Source organism: Artibeus jamaicensis, unplaced genomic scaffold, assembly GCF_021234435.1.
Source record: "Artibeus jamaicensis isolate MK-2021 breed Jamaican fruit bat unplaced genomic scaffold, CSHL_Jam_final scaffold_1019, whole genome shotgun sequence".
NCBI lineage: Eukaryota > Metazoa > Chordata > Mammalia > Chiroptera > Phyllostomidae > Artibeus > Artibeus jamaicensis.
Window position 1 is genome coordinate 3,578,333 of NW_026522025.1, and position 17,271 is coordinate 3,595,603.

The following is a 17,271-nucleotide window of genomic DNA, read 5'->3' on the forward strand; positions in this document are numbered from 1 at the left end:
AGTGGGTTTGTTTGTTTGTTTTTAAGATGGGAGACAAAATAGCTTGTTTTGGGAAAAGATAGGGCCATCTGCAATAGTGTCAACAATAAAAATAACAAAATTCTCATACATACACATGAAAGATAAATTTAAAAAGTAGTTTGTTTATATGGTGATATGAGCAACCTAGTACAGAATTTTGAAGTGATGTAAAAGTGAGAGAGGGGAATAGCTGAAACAACATTAAATTGACAGGAAAGGTAGGATCTATCACATACTAGAGGGATTACTTTTAGCAGGAACCCACAAAAATCATTTATGTTAACAGGCAGGAAGGTAGCATGTGTATGTGCTGGTAAGAGGGTGCATGTGGCAGTGAGAATCTGGTTCTTTTCTGATTGCTTCAGTTTTAGTTGCAAGCAAGGTTTTCAGCTGATAGTGAGGAATGGGGAAGATTTGTTGGGGGTTAGATTAGAGTGCAAAAGGTGAAAAATAATTATCTAGGCTAGAGTGAAGTGAATGGATTTTATCGTACTCTACCTGTAGCAGTGTTCTCAAGGAACTGAATATTGGGATTTGAAAGTAAAGTTTAACTCTTCCCCTGAGTGGTTTGAAGTGACTTCTGAAAATGTTTGCTATCACTTGACCCAGAGAGCCCCACAAAATGATGCAAATCAAGAAATTCAAATCCTTGAGTTCACTTTAAGGACACTGGTGAAATTGCCCAGGCTATCAAGGGTATGCGTATCTGAAAAGCCACCAAGTATCTGAAGGATGTCACTTTACAGAAGCAATGTGTGCCATTCTGTCATTAGAGTGGTGGAGTTGGCAAGTTTGCTCATGCCAGACAGTGGGAGAAAACAGGACACTGGGTCAGTCACCCAAAAAGAGTGCTGAATGTTTGCTGCACATGCTTAAAACTGCAGAATAGCATTGAACTTAAGGGTTTAGATGTAGATTCTCTGGTCATTGAGCACATCCAGGTAAACAGAGCTCTGAAGATGTGGTGCAGAATTTATGGAGCTCATGGGTGGATTAACCTATGCAAAAGCTCACCCTGCCACATTGAGATGATCCTATTGAAAAAGAGCAGATTTTTCCTAAGCCAGAAAAGGAAGTTGCACAGAAGAAAAATACATCCCAGGAGAAAGTGAAGAAAAAAACAAGCTATGGCTCAGGAGTAAGTTTGGCATAAAATAAATGCTAATAAATGTAAAAGTAGAAAAAAAAAGTGTAGTTTAGTCTACTGCCATATCAGATGAATGTGCCCAATCTTGTCTGAAAGTGAAGTTTGCATCTGTTTTACTCTATTCAAGTCAGTAAGAATTTATCTAGTGTTAAGCATATGACAGGCACTGTATTAGGTCTTGGAAATGACCTGACTGGAAAAGATTCATTAGCCTTACAGAAAAATCTCTGGATATGAACAGCTTGATGCCTACCTCCAGCAGGAACTAAGCATTAGCCAGTAACTGCTATGTCCTAGGCTCTTTGCACATGTAGTTAAAAAAGATACTTAAGATATATTAGAAATTATTATACATCAACAAAATAATGCCATTGCATGAAGAGGGCCTGGCTTTATAAGGTGGATTAAGAGAACTAATTTTTTTTCCAGCTTGTGGTCACTGGGATGAGAAACCACCCCATGAATTTGCCAGTGCAACTTGCTGCAAGCGCCTGTGTATTTAACTTAACTAAGCAGGATCTTGCTGCAGGAATGCCTGTCCGACTCCTGGCTGATGTGACTCATTTACTGCTCAAAGCCATGGAACATTTTCCTAATCATCAGCAGGTAAGCATATGGAAATCTCCATTCAAATTGTCCTTTTACTGTCTGCTATCCATCTCCTTCCTCCACATAATTTAATTTAGTAGACCAAGGCTGGAAATTCAAATGACTTTGGAAGCTGTAAAGTAATAAGTTTGTGGCATGACTGAGTATAGGGCAATAGAGAAGTAGGAAACAGGATTTAAATCCAAACATTGAGGGAAATAGTGCAAGCCATATAAAACTCATCTTCAGTCTAGATCTTGAGTTTGTGATAATTTCAATAAACAGGCATTGAGAATCTGTTCTGGACCAGACACTATCAAGTACCAGGATACAGAAATGAAGAAGACATGGGTTTTGTCTTTCTAGCATATGATAGGCTATATAACCTAGCCCACAGGTGGCAAACAGAAGGCCCATGGGCCAACTCTGACCCTCCACCTTGTTTTATCCGGTTGGCACCTTGTTTCCACCTAGCAACAGCGCTGAGTTCTCGCTTAACTGTTAAGGAGTAGTTACATTTATACAGCTCTAAAATTACATTTGGCTCTTAGAAGGCAACCGCGAGGCCAGTGTGGCCCCTGGTGAAAATGAGTTTGACACCCTTAGGTCCTAGCCTATCCTCTGGATAAAAACTCAAAATACTGCTTAAATGATGTTTTTAACTTTTAAAATTTAGCAGTGAGTTGACAAGTTTATAAGAAATACTTGCAAGGTCCAAAACCAAGTAAAAATGTCCAACTTGGATTTGTGAATAGATTATTAAAGCCAGCTTCTCTCAAACTAGATGAACCTCCAACTTTCTTTTTTATGGCCTCTGGAAGCAAGGTGGATGGACAGAAGACAAAGCAGGACCTGCCCAAAGTCTACCAGAACAGAGGAAATTACCTGGAATTATTCTATTACCCTATTTCTCACCTAATAGAAATAAAAATATTAAAAATAGGTGCCAGTAAACTTAAATGGGTTTGGTGGAAGTAGGTGTATTCTTACAACCAGAATAAAGGTTGTAAGAAATAAGTGGCATTTCCTCAGTCTTTCTCCTTTTTTTTTTTAATAGAGACTACCCCTGTTTAAAAAAATAACAAAGTAATATTTTATTCAGTATTTTTTTCTCCCTTTCATTCTTTAGTTACAGAAGAATTGCCTCCTTTCACTTTGCAGTGACCGGATCCTTCAAGATGTCCCATTTAACAGGCAAGTAATAGTCCTATAACTTAAAGTGAGACTAAAAAGAATTTATAGAAATTTGTCTTGGGTCATTTCTTACCAGTTAGGATATCCCTGGTGTATGATTAATACAGTGGATGGTATTATGTGTTGCCGTATAGAATGCCAAATCTACTTTCTCTGTGTTAGCACCTTGACATTCATGATAGCAGAATGGCTCCTGTTTTCATAGCTTTTTGCTTAAGAATTTTATTGATTATAGTTTTTAAAATATCCACACAATAATGTGGGCTAAAAGCCTGAAGCATACAGAGAGTCAGTGTCTTGCCCATGGTCTTGTGACTAGTGACTGCCAGGCTAGAAGTCTCCTAGTTCTAGGTCCAGTGTTCTTTTCTTTGTATTGTACCTCTTTTTGATACTGAATTATAGAAGAAATTTTTAAGGAGAAACTTTTAAGCAGAGGTTAAAGGAAGACTGGATTTCAGTAAGTATAAAGGGTTCTTTTGCTTTCTATGATGTTATAATTTGGGAGCTAAAAAGGTGATTTTTTAATTTTACTGTTTTAAAATATAATTTTTTTATGATGCTATTTTAAAACAGAAATTTATACTCTATTATTTAATGAAAAGTATATTTCTCAGCAGAAATTTTACTGTGATTTATTTTTATTTTGTTAACAGTAGACTGTTGTCTGGCCTGGCTGAGAAATGAGGTGTCCCATTTACCATTTTAAATAAATAGTTTGGATAAACTATAACTGTATATATCTCATGTAGATTACTAATTTTATTTTATAGCCAATGCACTCTACTAGAAGTGAGTCTCTTCGTGGTCAGAGATTGTGATTGCTTAATCTCTTTGTTTCTAGTGATTAAGTGAGTGTTTAAAGGATGGAAGGATGATTGAGTGAATGACTATAATAGAAGACAGAATTTTTCCTAGAAGAGAATGACGGAACACACTGGGCCCCCCAAATAAGGAGAGAAAGAAATCTTTAGTGGTGATCACTAAAGATTTCATATTGGTGATGGCATTTCAGATAATAAAGAGAACTAACATGTATGAAACTGAAACACTAATATCTCCAAGGCATTGTGCTGTGTTTTACATATGCTTATTCATTCCTTCCAACAGTCTTGTGAAATTGTTTCTCTCATAATTTTCTCTTTTTTTTCCAAGATTTTATTTATTTATTTATTTATTTATTTATTTATTTATTTATTTATTTATTTATTTATTTATCTTTAGAGGGGAAGGAGAAAGGGAGAGAAACATCAGTGTACGGTTACCTTTTGTGCGTCCCCTGCTAGGAACTGGCCTGCAGGGAAGCAGCCTGCAACCCAGGCATGTGCCCTGGCTGGGAATTGAATTGTGATCCTCTGGTTCGAAGGCCTGTGCTCAATCCACTGAGCTACACCAGCCAGGTGCCATAATTTTCATTTTATAGATGAGCAAACAGAAGCACAAAGAGGTTTAGTAACTTGCTCAAGATGATAAGGTAGTAAGTAGCAGAATTTAGATTTAAATCCAGAGTGACTCAGAGCCTCTACCTTTTATACCATGCTGTACTGCTTTAAAAGTGAAGCTGGTTGAGTTGACTGTTTTATGTTTTGAAAACTGCACAAATAAAGGCACAGAGGAAGTTAATAGTAATGTTAGTAAAAAATAGCCTTTATCAAAAGCTTTGGGTGTACCAACTTCTTAAGTCTTAATCATGATATGTGGTATTATTTAATCCTCACAACAATCCTATGGAGATCTTAGTATTTTACAGATGAGAATATTGAAATTCAGAGAGATTAAGGAATTTGCCTAGGGTCTCAAAGTTAGTAAGTAGTAGAAGGTGATATTTGAATTCAGTCTGACTCCAAAGTTTATGATGTTTTGATTTTTTTTAAAGATTTTATTTATTTATTTTTAGAGAGAGGGGAAGGGAAGGAGAAAGAGAGGTTGAGAAACATCAGTGTGTGGTTGCCTTTTACACACCCCCTGCTGGGGACCTGGCCCACAACCCAGGCATGTGACCTGACTAGGAATTGAACCGGTGACCCCTTGGTCCACACTCAGTCCACTGAGCCACACCAGTCAGAGCAAGTTTATGTTTTTAATGACTTGACTACATTGCCTCACATGATAAAATAATTTATTTTATTATTATCATTGATGCTGGGTATAACTAGAATTTAAACCCCAAAATCCAAATAACTTCAGAATCTGTGTTCTTAAATACCAGCCATATTACCTCATAGTTGTGGGTATATCTGGGGACTAATGAGCACTCCACTTTGCAGTAAGCATAGGATACGCAGGAAAAAAGATTTGAGTGTATGGGCCCATTGCTAGAGTCCTAAAATAATGTTAGTATATGGAGTGACATCATTCCTAAATCCACTGACAGATTTCTTGCCAATGTGTAGGCACAAATTGAAGGGAAAGCAATGGATGCAGAGACCCATTAGGAATCTACTATAGGAGAATGCCAGTTTATATGAAGAAAACAAAAACACTAATTCAAAAAGATATACACACCTCTGTGTTTATTGCAACATTACTAGTAAAGCCAAGATGTGGAAGCAACCACATGTCTGTGAATAGATGAATAGACAAAGAAGATGTGGTCCATCTATGTATCTATATCATGAAATAGTATTCAGAAATAAAAGGGATGAAGCCTTGCAATTTGTGACGACATGGATGGACCTAGGGGATATTATACTAAGTGAGACAGAGAAAGGCAAATACCATATGATTTCACTTATATGTGGAATCAAAGAACAAAATAAATGAACAAACACAACAGAAATTTACTCTAGATACAGAAAACAAACTGAGGGTTGTCAGGTGGGAGGGTGGTTGGGGGGCTAGGTGAAAAAGGTGAAGGGATTAAGAAATACAAATTGGGCCCTGGCTGGCATAGCTCAGTGGATTGAGCGTGGGCCTGCGAATCCCACGATCACAGTTCAATTCCCAGTCGGGGCACATGCCTGGGTTGCAGGCCAGTTCCTGGCAGGGGACTCATGAGAGGCAGCCACACATTGATGTTTCTCTCCTTCTCTCCTTCCTTTCCCCTCTAAAAGATAAATAAATAATAAAAATCTTAAAAAAAAAAAAGAAATACAAATTGGTAGTTACAGAATAAACACTGGGATGTAAAGTGCAGCATAATGAATACAGTCAATAATATTGTAAATAACTATGTATGATACCAGGTGGGTACTAGAATTATCCGAGGGATCACTTTGTAAATTATATAAATGTTTAATCACTATGCTGTACACCTGAAACTAATATAAAATAATATTGAATCAACTGTCATTGAAAACTAAAATAATTTTTTTAAAAGGAAGTAATTTTATTTTTTAATTTTATAGAATTTTTTATTTTTATTTTTCTATTTTTTATTTTTAATATATTTTATTGACTATGCCATTACAGTTCTATTTCCCCCCTTCATTCCCCTCCACCCTGCACACCCCTCCCCCACCATTCCCCCCCTTTAGTTTATGACCACGTGTCTCAAGTTCTTTAGATTCTATATTTCCCCTACTATTCTTACCCTCCCCCCATCTATTTTCTATCTACAGTCTATGCTACTTATTTTCTGTACCTTCTCCCCCCTTCTCCTTCTCCCACTCCCCTGTTGCTAACGCTTCATGTGATCTTCATTTCTATGGTTCTGCTCCTGATCTAGCTGTCCTCTTAGTTTGCTTTTAAGGTGTGGTTCTTAATAACTGTGAGTTTGCTGTCCTTTCACTATTCATCTTTTTTATCTTGTTTTTCTTAGATAAGTCCCTTTAACATTTCATAAAATAAGGGCTTGGTGATGATGAACTCCTTGAATTTGATCTTATCTGAGAAGCACTTTATCTGTCCTTCCATTCTAAATGAAAGCTTTGCTGGATAGAGCAATCTTGGTTGTAGGTCTTTGGTTTTCATGACTTGGAATACTTCTTTCCAGCCCCTTCTTGCCTGTAAGGTCTCTTTTGAGAAATCCACTGACAGTCTGATGGGCACTCCTTTGTAGGTGACTGTCTTCTTATCTCTTGTTGCTTCTCCTTCATTTTAATCTTGGCTAATGTAATGATGATGTGCCTTGGTGTGTTCCTTCTTGGGTTCAACTTCTTTGGGACTCTCTGAGCTTCCTGGATTTCCTGGAAGTCTATTTCCTTTGCCAGCTTGGGGAAGTCCTCCTTTATTATTTGTTCAAATAAGGTTTCCACTGGTGGCTGTTCCTCTTCCCCTTCCGGTACCCCTATAATTCAGATGTTGGAGCGTTTAAAGATGTCCCGGAGGTTCCTTAGCCTCTCCTCATTTTTTTTGAATTCTTGTTTCTTCATATTTTTCTGTTTGGTCATTTTTTCCTTCCTTCTGGTCTGCTCCCTTGATTTGAGTCCCAGTTTCCTTTCCATCACTATTGGTTTCCTGTGCATTTCCCCTCATTTCAGTTAGTTTAGCCTTCATATGTTCCTCTAACTTGTGACTAAAATCAACCAGTTCTGTGAGCATCCTGATCATCAGTGTTTTGAACTGTTCCTCTGATAGGTTGGCAATTTCTTGGTCGCTTAGAGTTATGGGCTCTGGGGCTTTGAGTTCTTCTTGAGCCATATTTTGATCTGTTCGTGCCTATTATGTATGAGGAGAGGCGCCTTAGGTGTTCACCAGGGCGGGGCCACCCAAGTCGCTGGTTTGTGGCGCTGTATGTGGGGGCAGGGTCAGAGAGGGAGCAATAGTGGTCCCCTCTGCTCCTTCCAGTCGCTGGGGCCTGCTTGGTCTGTCTCACTGCTCGCTCCTTCGCTGGTTTATCTGCACACAAATGTATGACCTTGGTCAGCCAGCCACCTTGTGCCTTCACTGGGTTCGCCCGTCGGTACCCCACACCTGGGATTCGCCCTTGGCTGCCTGCGCACCTGGGTCAGGGGATCTTTCTTGCCCCACCCACTCCGCTGCTGGCTCCGCCCCTCTTATCGGGCTAGCTGAGTGGTTTGTTGTTGTCGGACTCCATATTGTTCAATTTTCTGTGATTTGGCTGCGTTTATTGTTGCTAAAACTTTGTTGTTTTTAGATTTCGTTGTGCAAGAAGGTAAAGTCCACCTATGCCTCCATCTTGGCGGAAGTCCTAAAAGAAAATAATTTTATTTTTAAAAAAGAATGAACCCTGGCTGGTGTGGCTCTGTGGAGTGAGTGCTGGCCTGTGAACCAAAGGGTTGTTTTGATTCCCAGGCAGGGCACATGCCTATGGGGGATGCGTGAGAGGCAACAACACACTGATGTTTCTCTCTCTCTCTCTTCCTCCCTTCCCCTCTCTCTAAAAATAAATAAATAAAATCTTTAAAAATAAAAAATAAAAAAAGAATGAAATCTTGCCATTGTGACAACATGGATGGACCTAGAGGATATTATGCTTATAAGTCAGCCATTGAAAGACAATGTCATGTAATCTCACTTATGTGTGAAATCTAAAAAACACAATATAAATTAATAAACAAAAAAATAGAGAAACAGACCCATAGAATAAGCTGATGGTTGCCAAAGGAGAGGGAGCAAGGAGTGGGAATTAAAATAATTGTTTTTGAAATGTTGGTGGACTGATTCTATCAAGGTCTACCTCATTTTCTGCCTCTGCAGCTGCCTTTCCCCATAGCTGGGGTTCTGAAAGCTTAGCCCTATGGTGTTCCGCAGCACCAACCCTAATCATAGTAAAGTACAGGTATTTAAGGAGTCCTAGGTATTTAAGCAGCTTTCTGGGATGCCTCAGTTTGAAATTCCCTGGCATAAGCTATACAAAACCCCAAAACACCCACAACAATTGGTCATCATTAAAGGATTATAGTAAACCACTCATTATTTTGAAAACTGGCAAATAAAGGGAAAGAATCAAACATTTATCCTCTTTCCTATATGAACTCTGTTATTAGATAATCAAATAGTAGATGTATTCAATTATTTATATTTTAACTAATAGATGAAGAAAGAATGGTAGGATAAGAACATCACTATTTTATAATTCCTAATCAACTAGTGGATATAAGTAATAAATACCAATGACTGCTAAAACCACAAAAAGAGAGATAATTTAGACATTATGTGCCTTCTGACAAGAGAGCACAACACAATCTATGAAGTAGTTTTGCCTCCCAAAATCAAGCATAAATCTGATTAAATGTCTAAATTCAACTACCAATTTATAGGAAATACTGATGGTAGAAGAACACATTAAGTAACTCCATAGAAATTACTTGGACAATAATTTTTTTAAATGGCATTAAAAAATAACAAACAGCACTGGCTGGTGTAGCTCAGTGGATTGAGCGTGGACCTGTGAACCAAACAACTGCAGTTCTATTCCTGGTCAGGGCACATGCCTGGGTTGCAGGCCAGTTCCCAGCAGGGGATGCATGAGAGGTAACCATACATTGATATTTCTCTCCCTCTCTCCTTCCCTTCCCCTCTAAAGATAAATAAATAAAATATTTTTAAAAAATAACAAAGCAAAAAATAGTTCCACAGGGCTACAAGCTGTAAAATCCAGACTAGGAATTTCTATAAGGCAAAGAACCCAATTTCTTTATCAAATAATTGGCAAAGAGATGGAGGGGAGGAGGGAGTTGTAAAAGAAACCTGTTGATTAAAAGGCACTTGTAAGACATGTCAATGTACTGTGATGTTGGCCAGGGCAGGGTAGGGAAAGAATGCCAGTAATGGGCTTGATCAGAGACGGCCTTGAAAGTAGAAACAGGTAACAGGAAATTGGAAGAAGTTACAGAGGAGTTATTTACTCACTCTAACCATTCAGCCAAAATGTATTAATGTTTATGTGTAAAGCTCTGTATTGGATTCTTGGTATAAAGGGATAAATAGGATATGGTCCTTTCAGTCTCATGCAGCAGTCCTGGCCGATTTGGCTCAGTTGGTTAGAGTGTCAGCCCATGGGATATGGGTTGGAGTGCACCCAAAAGATTGTGGGTTTGATTCCCGGTCAGGTCATATACCTAGGTTGCCAGTTCAATCCCTGGTGCCAGCATGTATAGGAGGCAACCAATTGATGCCTTTCTCTTGCATCAGTGTTTCTCTCCTTTCCTCTCTCCTTTCTTCTCTCTCTAAAAGTCCTCGGGTAGGGGATTAAAAAAATTGTTTTTAAAGAATTCACATGCTAATGGGGGATTCACGTGAATCTACAGATAATCACAACTACCTGACAGAGTTATGAATAAGTGCTAAGGAGTAGTGAGAAGACAATGATAAACCTTCTCAAAGAAGGTTTCTCAAAGGATGTGACACTATTTGACCTGAGTCTTGAAAGATAAAATTATGGGTATGATAATCAGATATATTACTTGTCGTCATCCTTGATTTCTCTTCTTATTTGACACCCTACATCCAGTCCTTTGACAAAACCAGCTCTATCTTCAAAATATATTCAAAATCTGGCCATTTGTCTTCACTTCCATTTCTATCACTTGAATTAAATTGAAAGTGACTTTTCTCCTGAATTACTGTAGTCACCTCCAAACTGATATCCATGTTTCTGTCCTTGCCCTTGTGAAGTGTTCTAAATATTACCAATAGAATAATCTCATTAAAAACATAAGTGAGTTCCTATCATATCTCTCCTCAGAATTCTGCCATGGCTTTTCATCTCATTCAAAGTAAAAGTTAATTTGGTCTATATGATCTGGCCTGGCTGGGGGATTCAGTTGCTTGGAGCGTCATTCTATGCACCAAAAAACTTGTGGGTTCAATCCCTGGTTGGGACGCATATAGGAGACAGTGGATCAGTGTTTCTCTCTCACATGGATGTTTTTATCTCTCTCTCTCAAATCAATAAACATATCCTCAGGTGAGGATTTGAAAAAAAATACTGTATGATATGGTCCATTATCTCTGACTTCATTTCTTTTTTCTTCTTTTTTAAATTACCATATTTAAAAGTGTAATGTGCGCTTTTTGCCCAGATTTTTGAGGGAAAAATAACAATGCACTTTATACAAATACATTGTGTTTGTTCTTCTGTTTTGTAATTGTTAAATAAAATTCTTTGTACTATAATATGTTAAAAAATAAATGCTAAATTTCTTTATAATACAAAAAACAAGTATCTCAAGATAAATAAATAATTCAATTAAAAAATTGAAACGAAAGACTTTTTTTCTGAAAGTTTGGGCCAGAAACACGGGTACACACTATTGACAGGGGTGCGTTATACATGGCAAAATACGGTACATTTTATCAATTATTCTATTCTATTGTCCCAATTTTTCCCCCTTTGCCACCCTCTACCCAGCACCCTCCACTCCCTTAGACAGTGGTTTCTTTAATTCTATGGTTGTCAGACTTCCACTCAACTCTATTTCTGTCAGCTCTGAATGATGGTTCTGCTATATTTTTTATGTAATTTTGATGTGGTTGTGTGAGGAGGTGAGCCATGTTACCTATGTTGCCATCTTGACCAGAAGTTTCTGACTTAATCTCTTAGTACTGCTCTGTCCTTTGTTCTATTTGTCCTGGCCTCACTGGCCTCCATACTATTTCTCAAAACCTCCAGGCATACTCTCACTGCGGGTTTATTGAGTTTCTTGGTTTCTCTGCCTGGAATACTTTTCCCTTAGATTTCTACATGTCTAGCTCTTTGTTGAAAGTTTCAGTGAGACCTTCCCTAGCCACCCTATTTAAAATTCCAACATTTCATGTCTTCTCTTTCCCTGCTTTTTTCCCTCTGCAGCATGTCGGAACTTAATCATACCACATACTTTACTTATTATCTGATTTATTATCTATTTTCACATCTAGAGTTTAAGCCCTGAGAGTAGAGATATTTTTATTTTATTCACTATCTCTAACACCAAGAACAACGTCTGGCATAAAGCAGGAGCTCAGTAAATGTTTATGAATGAATGAATTCCCACTGTGCTAAGTACTGTGGGGAACCCAGAAAATACTTAACTTACTACTATAGTGTGGGGGACCCAGTCCCGCAGTGTTCCTCAAAGTCATGGATGAAATGAGACTACCAACACAAGAATTGCTTGGGGAGAAAAGGCTGGCTAGTCTCTCAGAGGAGAAGAGCCCCAAAGTCCTTTCTCCTGGGGCTTTTATTGAGAATGATATATGCAGGGGTATACAGCATGCATGCAAAGCGCATCAATCAATGTCTAAAGGCCATAGTTACAGAAAACAGATATTATCTATAGATAACAGTTGAGGAAACACAGAGATCTGCCTCTAGTCCAAGTTCTGTTAGATATGCTGACAGTAGAGGGTCCTTCCAGCATGGATCGTGAGATTAGGAGTTCATCCTTCTGTTTCGGATTTAGATAATAGATTCTCAGCAACTGGACTATTCAAAGCAAAGCGAGCCTCAAGGAGTGTAATGCATTCTTTAGGCCTGATTTCCAGAGGGAACTGTAGTCATTCCTGCCTCCCAGCATTCCTAGTGTTCTAGTCGAGACTTACAGGCCCTTCCTTATTCCAGGCCTGGCTTGCTCGGGGCTACAATTCCGGATGCCACACAAAGTGGTCCCCAACACTATCGTATGGAAATCACTATATAATAGAAATATGTTATAATTTTAGAAGATGAATGCCAAATAGTTTTGACACTTGTTTCTTTACCAAGTGTTGTCAGTTAATAATGATGTACCATCTCCAGAACTCTAATTATAATTATTATTCTCTATTATTTAACAGTAATTTTTTTTTCCCTCTCACCCACTTAAATTGTAGTGTCAGTTTCCAGTCTGGGCTCTGAAACTGTGCTTGGGCCTCTAGGATTAATTCATGAACCCCTCTGTGTATTTTCAGGTTTGAAGCAGCCAAGCTTGTCATGCAGTGGCTCTGCAACCATGAGGATCAAAACATGCAAAGGATGGCAGTTGCTATCATTTCCATCCTGGCTGCCAAGGTACCTGAATTCATGTGTCCCCTTATAGTTACTATTTTCCCAAAATCTGTGAGCCACAAAGATTAGTAAGTCTCTCTGTCATCCTGCTTATTTAAGCTGCATTCAGTATTGCAGAATTCCAGGTTGATCAGAGATTTTAGTACTACCTTTGGAGTCTGTTACAGTGAATGACAGTAAAATCACACTTGTAGGTTCTTAGACATTTACCGTCTCTGCTTGTTTGCAGCTTTCTACAGAACAAACCGCACAACTTGGTGCTGAGCTCTTCATTGTCAGGGTAAGTGTTATCTCCTCTATGAAGACCACTAACAGTTTTCATTTTCATTGTTTTCAGGCAGTGTTGTGTATCTTCTGATGTTTTATATTTAAAAAATGTTTTGTTACTTCTGAGTGAGTGTATTCATTTCTTTTCATAGAGGCAGATATACTCCTAAACAGAGATGCAAAAAAGCCCTAAACTAGGAGACGGATGACCTAGGATTTAATTTGTATATCATTTTGTAAATTTAGACAAATTACCTGAACTTTTGGGGTGAACATAAGCCTTAAGATTCTGTTTAATTCTAAAATTTTGTGATTTTTGTTAAATTTATGGAAAAAATGGAAAGACTATTATTAGGTATAAGATTGTGCTAGATGCTTTGGGAAAGAAGATAATTTAAATAGTTTGATATATTATTTTGCTTGCCTACACAGTTGAGGAAATAACATAGTAAACAATGAAAAGTCAGAAAGTTTTAAAGAGAATAAACATGAACAGTGTCTTAGGGAGGATTGGAGGCAAAAAGTCCACATAGGGACTTCCTGTTATAATCCTGGCATGAAGTGTTTGAACAACCATAATAGATAGAAAAGTCAAGTGAGATGCCTTGAATGTGTGGCTCAGATGGCTGGGCATTGTCCCGCAAAGCAAAAGGTCACCAGTTTGATTCCTGGTCAGGCCACATGCCCGGGTCCCTGGCCAGGCTCCCTGCAAGAAGCAGTTGATCAGTGTTTCTCTCTCAATCGATGTTTCTCTCCCTTTCTCTCTCTCTCTGTTCCCCTCTCTAGAAATAAATAACATTCTTTAAAATGATCAAAACTATTCTGAAGTCTTTAGAAAAATAGATGTTAAAAAAAAGTCAAGTAAGAGGCTCCCTTTTTCTCTGACTTACAAATTATGTATGTAATGACAAAGTAAGTCATTATTTGATAATTATATAATACTCACCACTTACCACCTTAAAATGTTAGGGATTCACACTGAATTATGTCTTTAATAACCTCCCATAAGAAACACATAGTACAGTAAACAGCTATGTAGACATAGTTGTAATATAATATAATAAGTATGATAATAAAGATATGAATGCAAAAAATAATATAAAGAGAAGGCTGTAAGTGGAAAGAGCTGAATTTCTGTTTCAATTTGTTGATTTTCAAGAGAGAGAGAGAGAGAGAAACATAAATTTGTTGTTCCACTTATTTATATATTCATTAGTTGATTCTTATATCCTGACCAGGAATCAAACCTGCAACCCTGGCATCTCAAGATGCCAACTGAGCTATCCAGCCAGGGCTAGGGTTGGAATTTGTAAGTTGACATATTTAGGTTTATTCCTAATTAATTATGTTACTAGTGGTGAGATTTAGGACAAGTCACATAAATTTTCTTAAGAGTGATAAGAAATACTTTATGTAGTTACTATGAAAATTAAATGAGAAGGGGCTGGAAAGAAGTATTTAAAGTCATGGAAGGCAAGAACCTACATCCAAGATTATTCTATCCAGCAAAGCTTTCATTTAGAATGGAAGGGCAGATAAAGTGCTTCTCAGATAAGGTCAAGTTAAAGGAGTTCATCATCACCAAGCCATTATTATATGAAATGTTATATGAGATCGGGTACATTCAGGGTGGTATGGCCATAAACTATTATATGAAATGTTAAAGGGACTTACCTAAGAAAAAGATAAAAAATATGAACAGTAAAAATACAACAAACTCATAACTATCAGCAAATGAACGTAAAAGAAAAGAAAAATAATGAAAATAAAAACTAAGTAAACAACCAGAACATGAACAGAACAGAATCAGAGAAATGGATATCACATGGAGGGGTTTCGGTGGGGAGAGGGGAGGAGGGAATAGGGGGGAAAAGTTACAGGGAAGAAGAAGCATGGTTGGTAGGCATACGGTAGACAGGGAAAGATAAAAATGGTATGGGAAACAGAGGACTCTAAGAACTTAAATGTACAACCCATGGACATGAACTAAGTGGGGGAATGCAGGAGGGTTGTGGGGCCAGGGTGGAGGGAAATAGAGGGGGAAAAGTTGGGAAAACTGTAATAGCATAATCAATAACAGTATTTAAGAAAAAGAAAATTAAATGAAAAGGAAAAAAGTAATTGAAGGAATATATATGCTAAGTGTCTAGCATAAAATGCAGTATATATTAGATGAATAGAATAGAATAGTGATTTTATTTATTTTCACTATTCTCATGGATGACATTGAGTTGTATTTTTTTTTATTGCTATATGTGTGTTTCAGTAATTTTGGCCAGAGATATATTCAAAGATTTTGAGGAAATAGTCCTCTCATATGCTTTGGAGAAAATTAGGCTTAGTTTAAGCTGGAATTAACAGAAATAGTAGTAGTAGTAGCTAGTAGTAATCATGATGGTAGATAGTTTTTTTTTTAGCTTTTAATTATCACCTGTAATTTACAGTTGAGGAAACAAACTAGTGAACAAGTTTACACAATAAATCCGATGCAGAGATTATATTTAAGTTCAGGTAACCTGATTTTAATGCCACACTCTTAGCCATTTTGCTATTAAGTTAAATAATTGTGCCTCAGTGTTTGTGTTTCTTTTTTTAAATCACCTATTACTTTCATATTTATTTATTTTATCTTATTTTTAAAAATATTTTGTTTATTTATTTTTAGAGAGGGGGAAGGGAGACAGAAAGAGAGGGAGAGAAGCATCAGTGAGCAAGAGAAAGATATATCGACCTGTTACCTCTTACATTTCTCCCCAGCCCCCTCACCCCCAAGGACCTGGCCTGCAACCCAGGCATGTGCCCTGACTGGGAATCAAACTAGTGATCTTTTGATTGGCAGACTGGTATTCAGTCCACTGAGCCACACCAGCCAGGGCAGTGTTTGTATTTCTTAAAAAAGTTTTTTTGAATTGTATGTAACTTTAAATGTTCATTAATGTTTTCTCATATCTATTTTAGCAGAACTCCCTCTTACCCCCCAAACTATAACCTAAAAATGGAATTGTGGATGCATTATGTAGGTTTTAAAACATTTATTTTTCAGACTTTAAATTTCTTAGGTTAAAGCTCTAATGGAGATCATTTACAAATGGAATTTCAAAGATATCTTATTTGAATCCAATATAAATTTTAATTCTCTTACTGTTATATTTTGTTCATTCTTTTTTTCTTAAGGAAAACTTGAAGTTAGAATTAGATTTTCTAATTCTTAAATTCTCTCAGTAAGGTGACTATGATCAAATTACTTAATATGCCCTGGCTGGTGTAGCTCCGGTGATTGAGCTCGAGCTGCAAACCAAAGGGGTACCAGTTCGATTCCCAATTGGGGCACATGCCTGGGTTGCAGGCCCGGTCCCCAGTGGGGGCCACATGAGAGGCAACCACACACTGATATTTCTCTCTTTTTCTCCCTCCCTTCCCCTCTCTCTAAAAATAAATAAATAAAATCTTTTTAAAAAATTACTTAATACTTTTCAAGTCAACTCTTCTAAAAAATGAGGGTAGCACCACTGCAATTTAGGATATAATTTGCTGCTGCTAAGTAACTGTTTGCTTTGTTTTCCCTTTCTCCCCCTTCACCTTTTTATTCCAGAATTTGAAATGAGTATATGTTGGATCAATTGGTAAGGTAGTTGATTCTAAGCTTTAATCATTTTGCTTTTCATTTTATTTACAGGTGATTAGACCATAGGTACCATCAAAATAATATAGAAGTATTTATGAAGTCCCTGTGCTTTTTTCTTCTTGAAGGAAAAGTCTGATCCAGGAGGTTGTTTGTTGTACTTACAAAAACTTAATAGGAAATGTTTTAAGCCATGAGACGACACCTCATAGACTTGTGGTTATTACCGCTAATAATTGCAATAGCAATAACAATTCACTCATGAGAAATTAATTCACTTTTTCTTCTTTCAGCAACTTCTTCAAATAGTGAAGCAGAAAACCAATCAAAATTCGGTGGACACTACTTTGAAATTTACCTTGAGTGCACTTTGGAACCTCACAGATGAATCTCCAACCACTTGCAGACACTTTATTGAAAACCAAGGGTTAGAACTCTTCATGAGGGTTCTAGAGGTTAGAATGGGAATTTAACCTACAGTTTTGACATTGATTGATTGATTGATTGATTTAAGAACTTATTTATTTTATTTGGTTCTTTGCTTACAGTTTTCTCTTTCTTTTT

At 37.3% G+C, this 17,271-nt stretch overlaps 1 protein-coding gene across 1 annotated transcript in view; it reads left to right on the plus strand.

Annotated features, from left to right (window-relative positions):
* ZYG11B (zyg-11 family member B, cell cycle regulator) overlaps positions 1-17,271 on the plus strand; it is a 77,446-nt gene that overhangs the window by 39,469 nt on the left and 20,706 nt on the right. Inside the window, exons 5-9 of the mRNA XM_037158328.2 lie at positions 1,598-1,774; positions 2,886-2,950; positions 12,722-12,821; positions 13,048-13,098; positions 17,001-17,162. Of these exons, the coding sequence (XP_037014223.1) occupies positions 1,598-1,774; positions 2,886-2,950; positions 12,722-12,821; positions 13,048-13,098; positions 17,001-17,162 (555 nt within the window). The remainder of the gene's footprint in view (positions 1-1,597; positions 1,775-2,885; positions 2,951-12,721; positions 12,822-13,047; positions 13,099-17,000; positions 17,163-17,271) is intronic.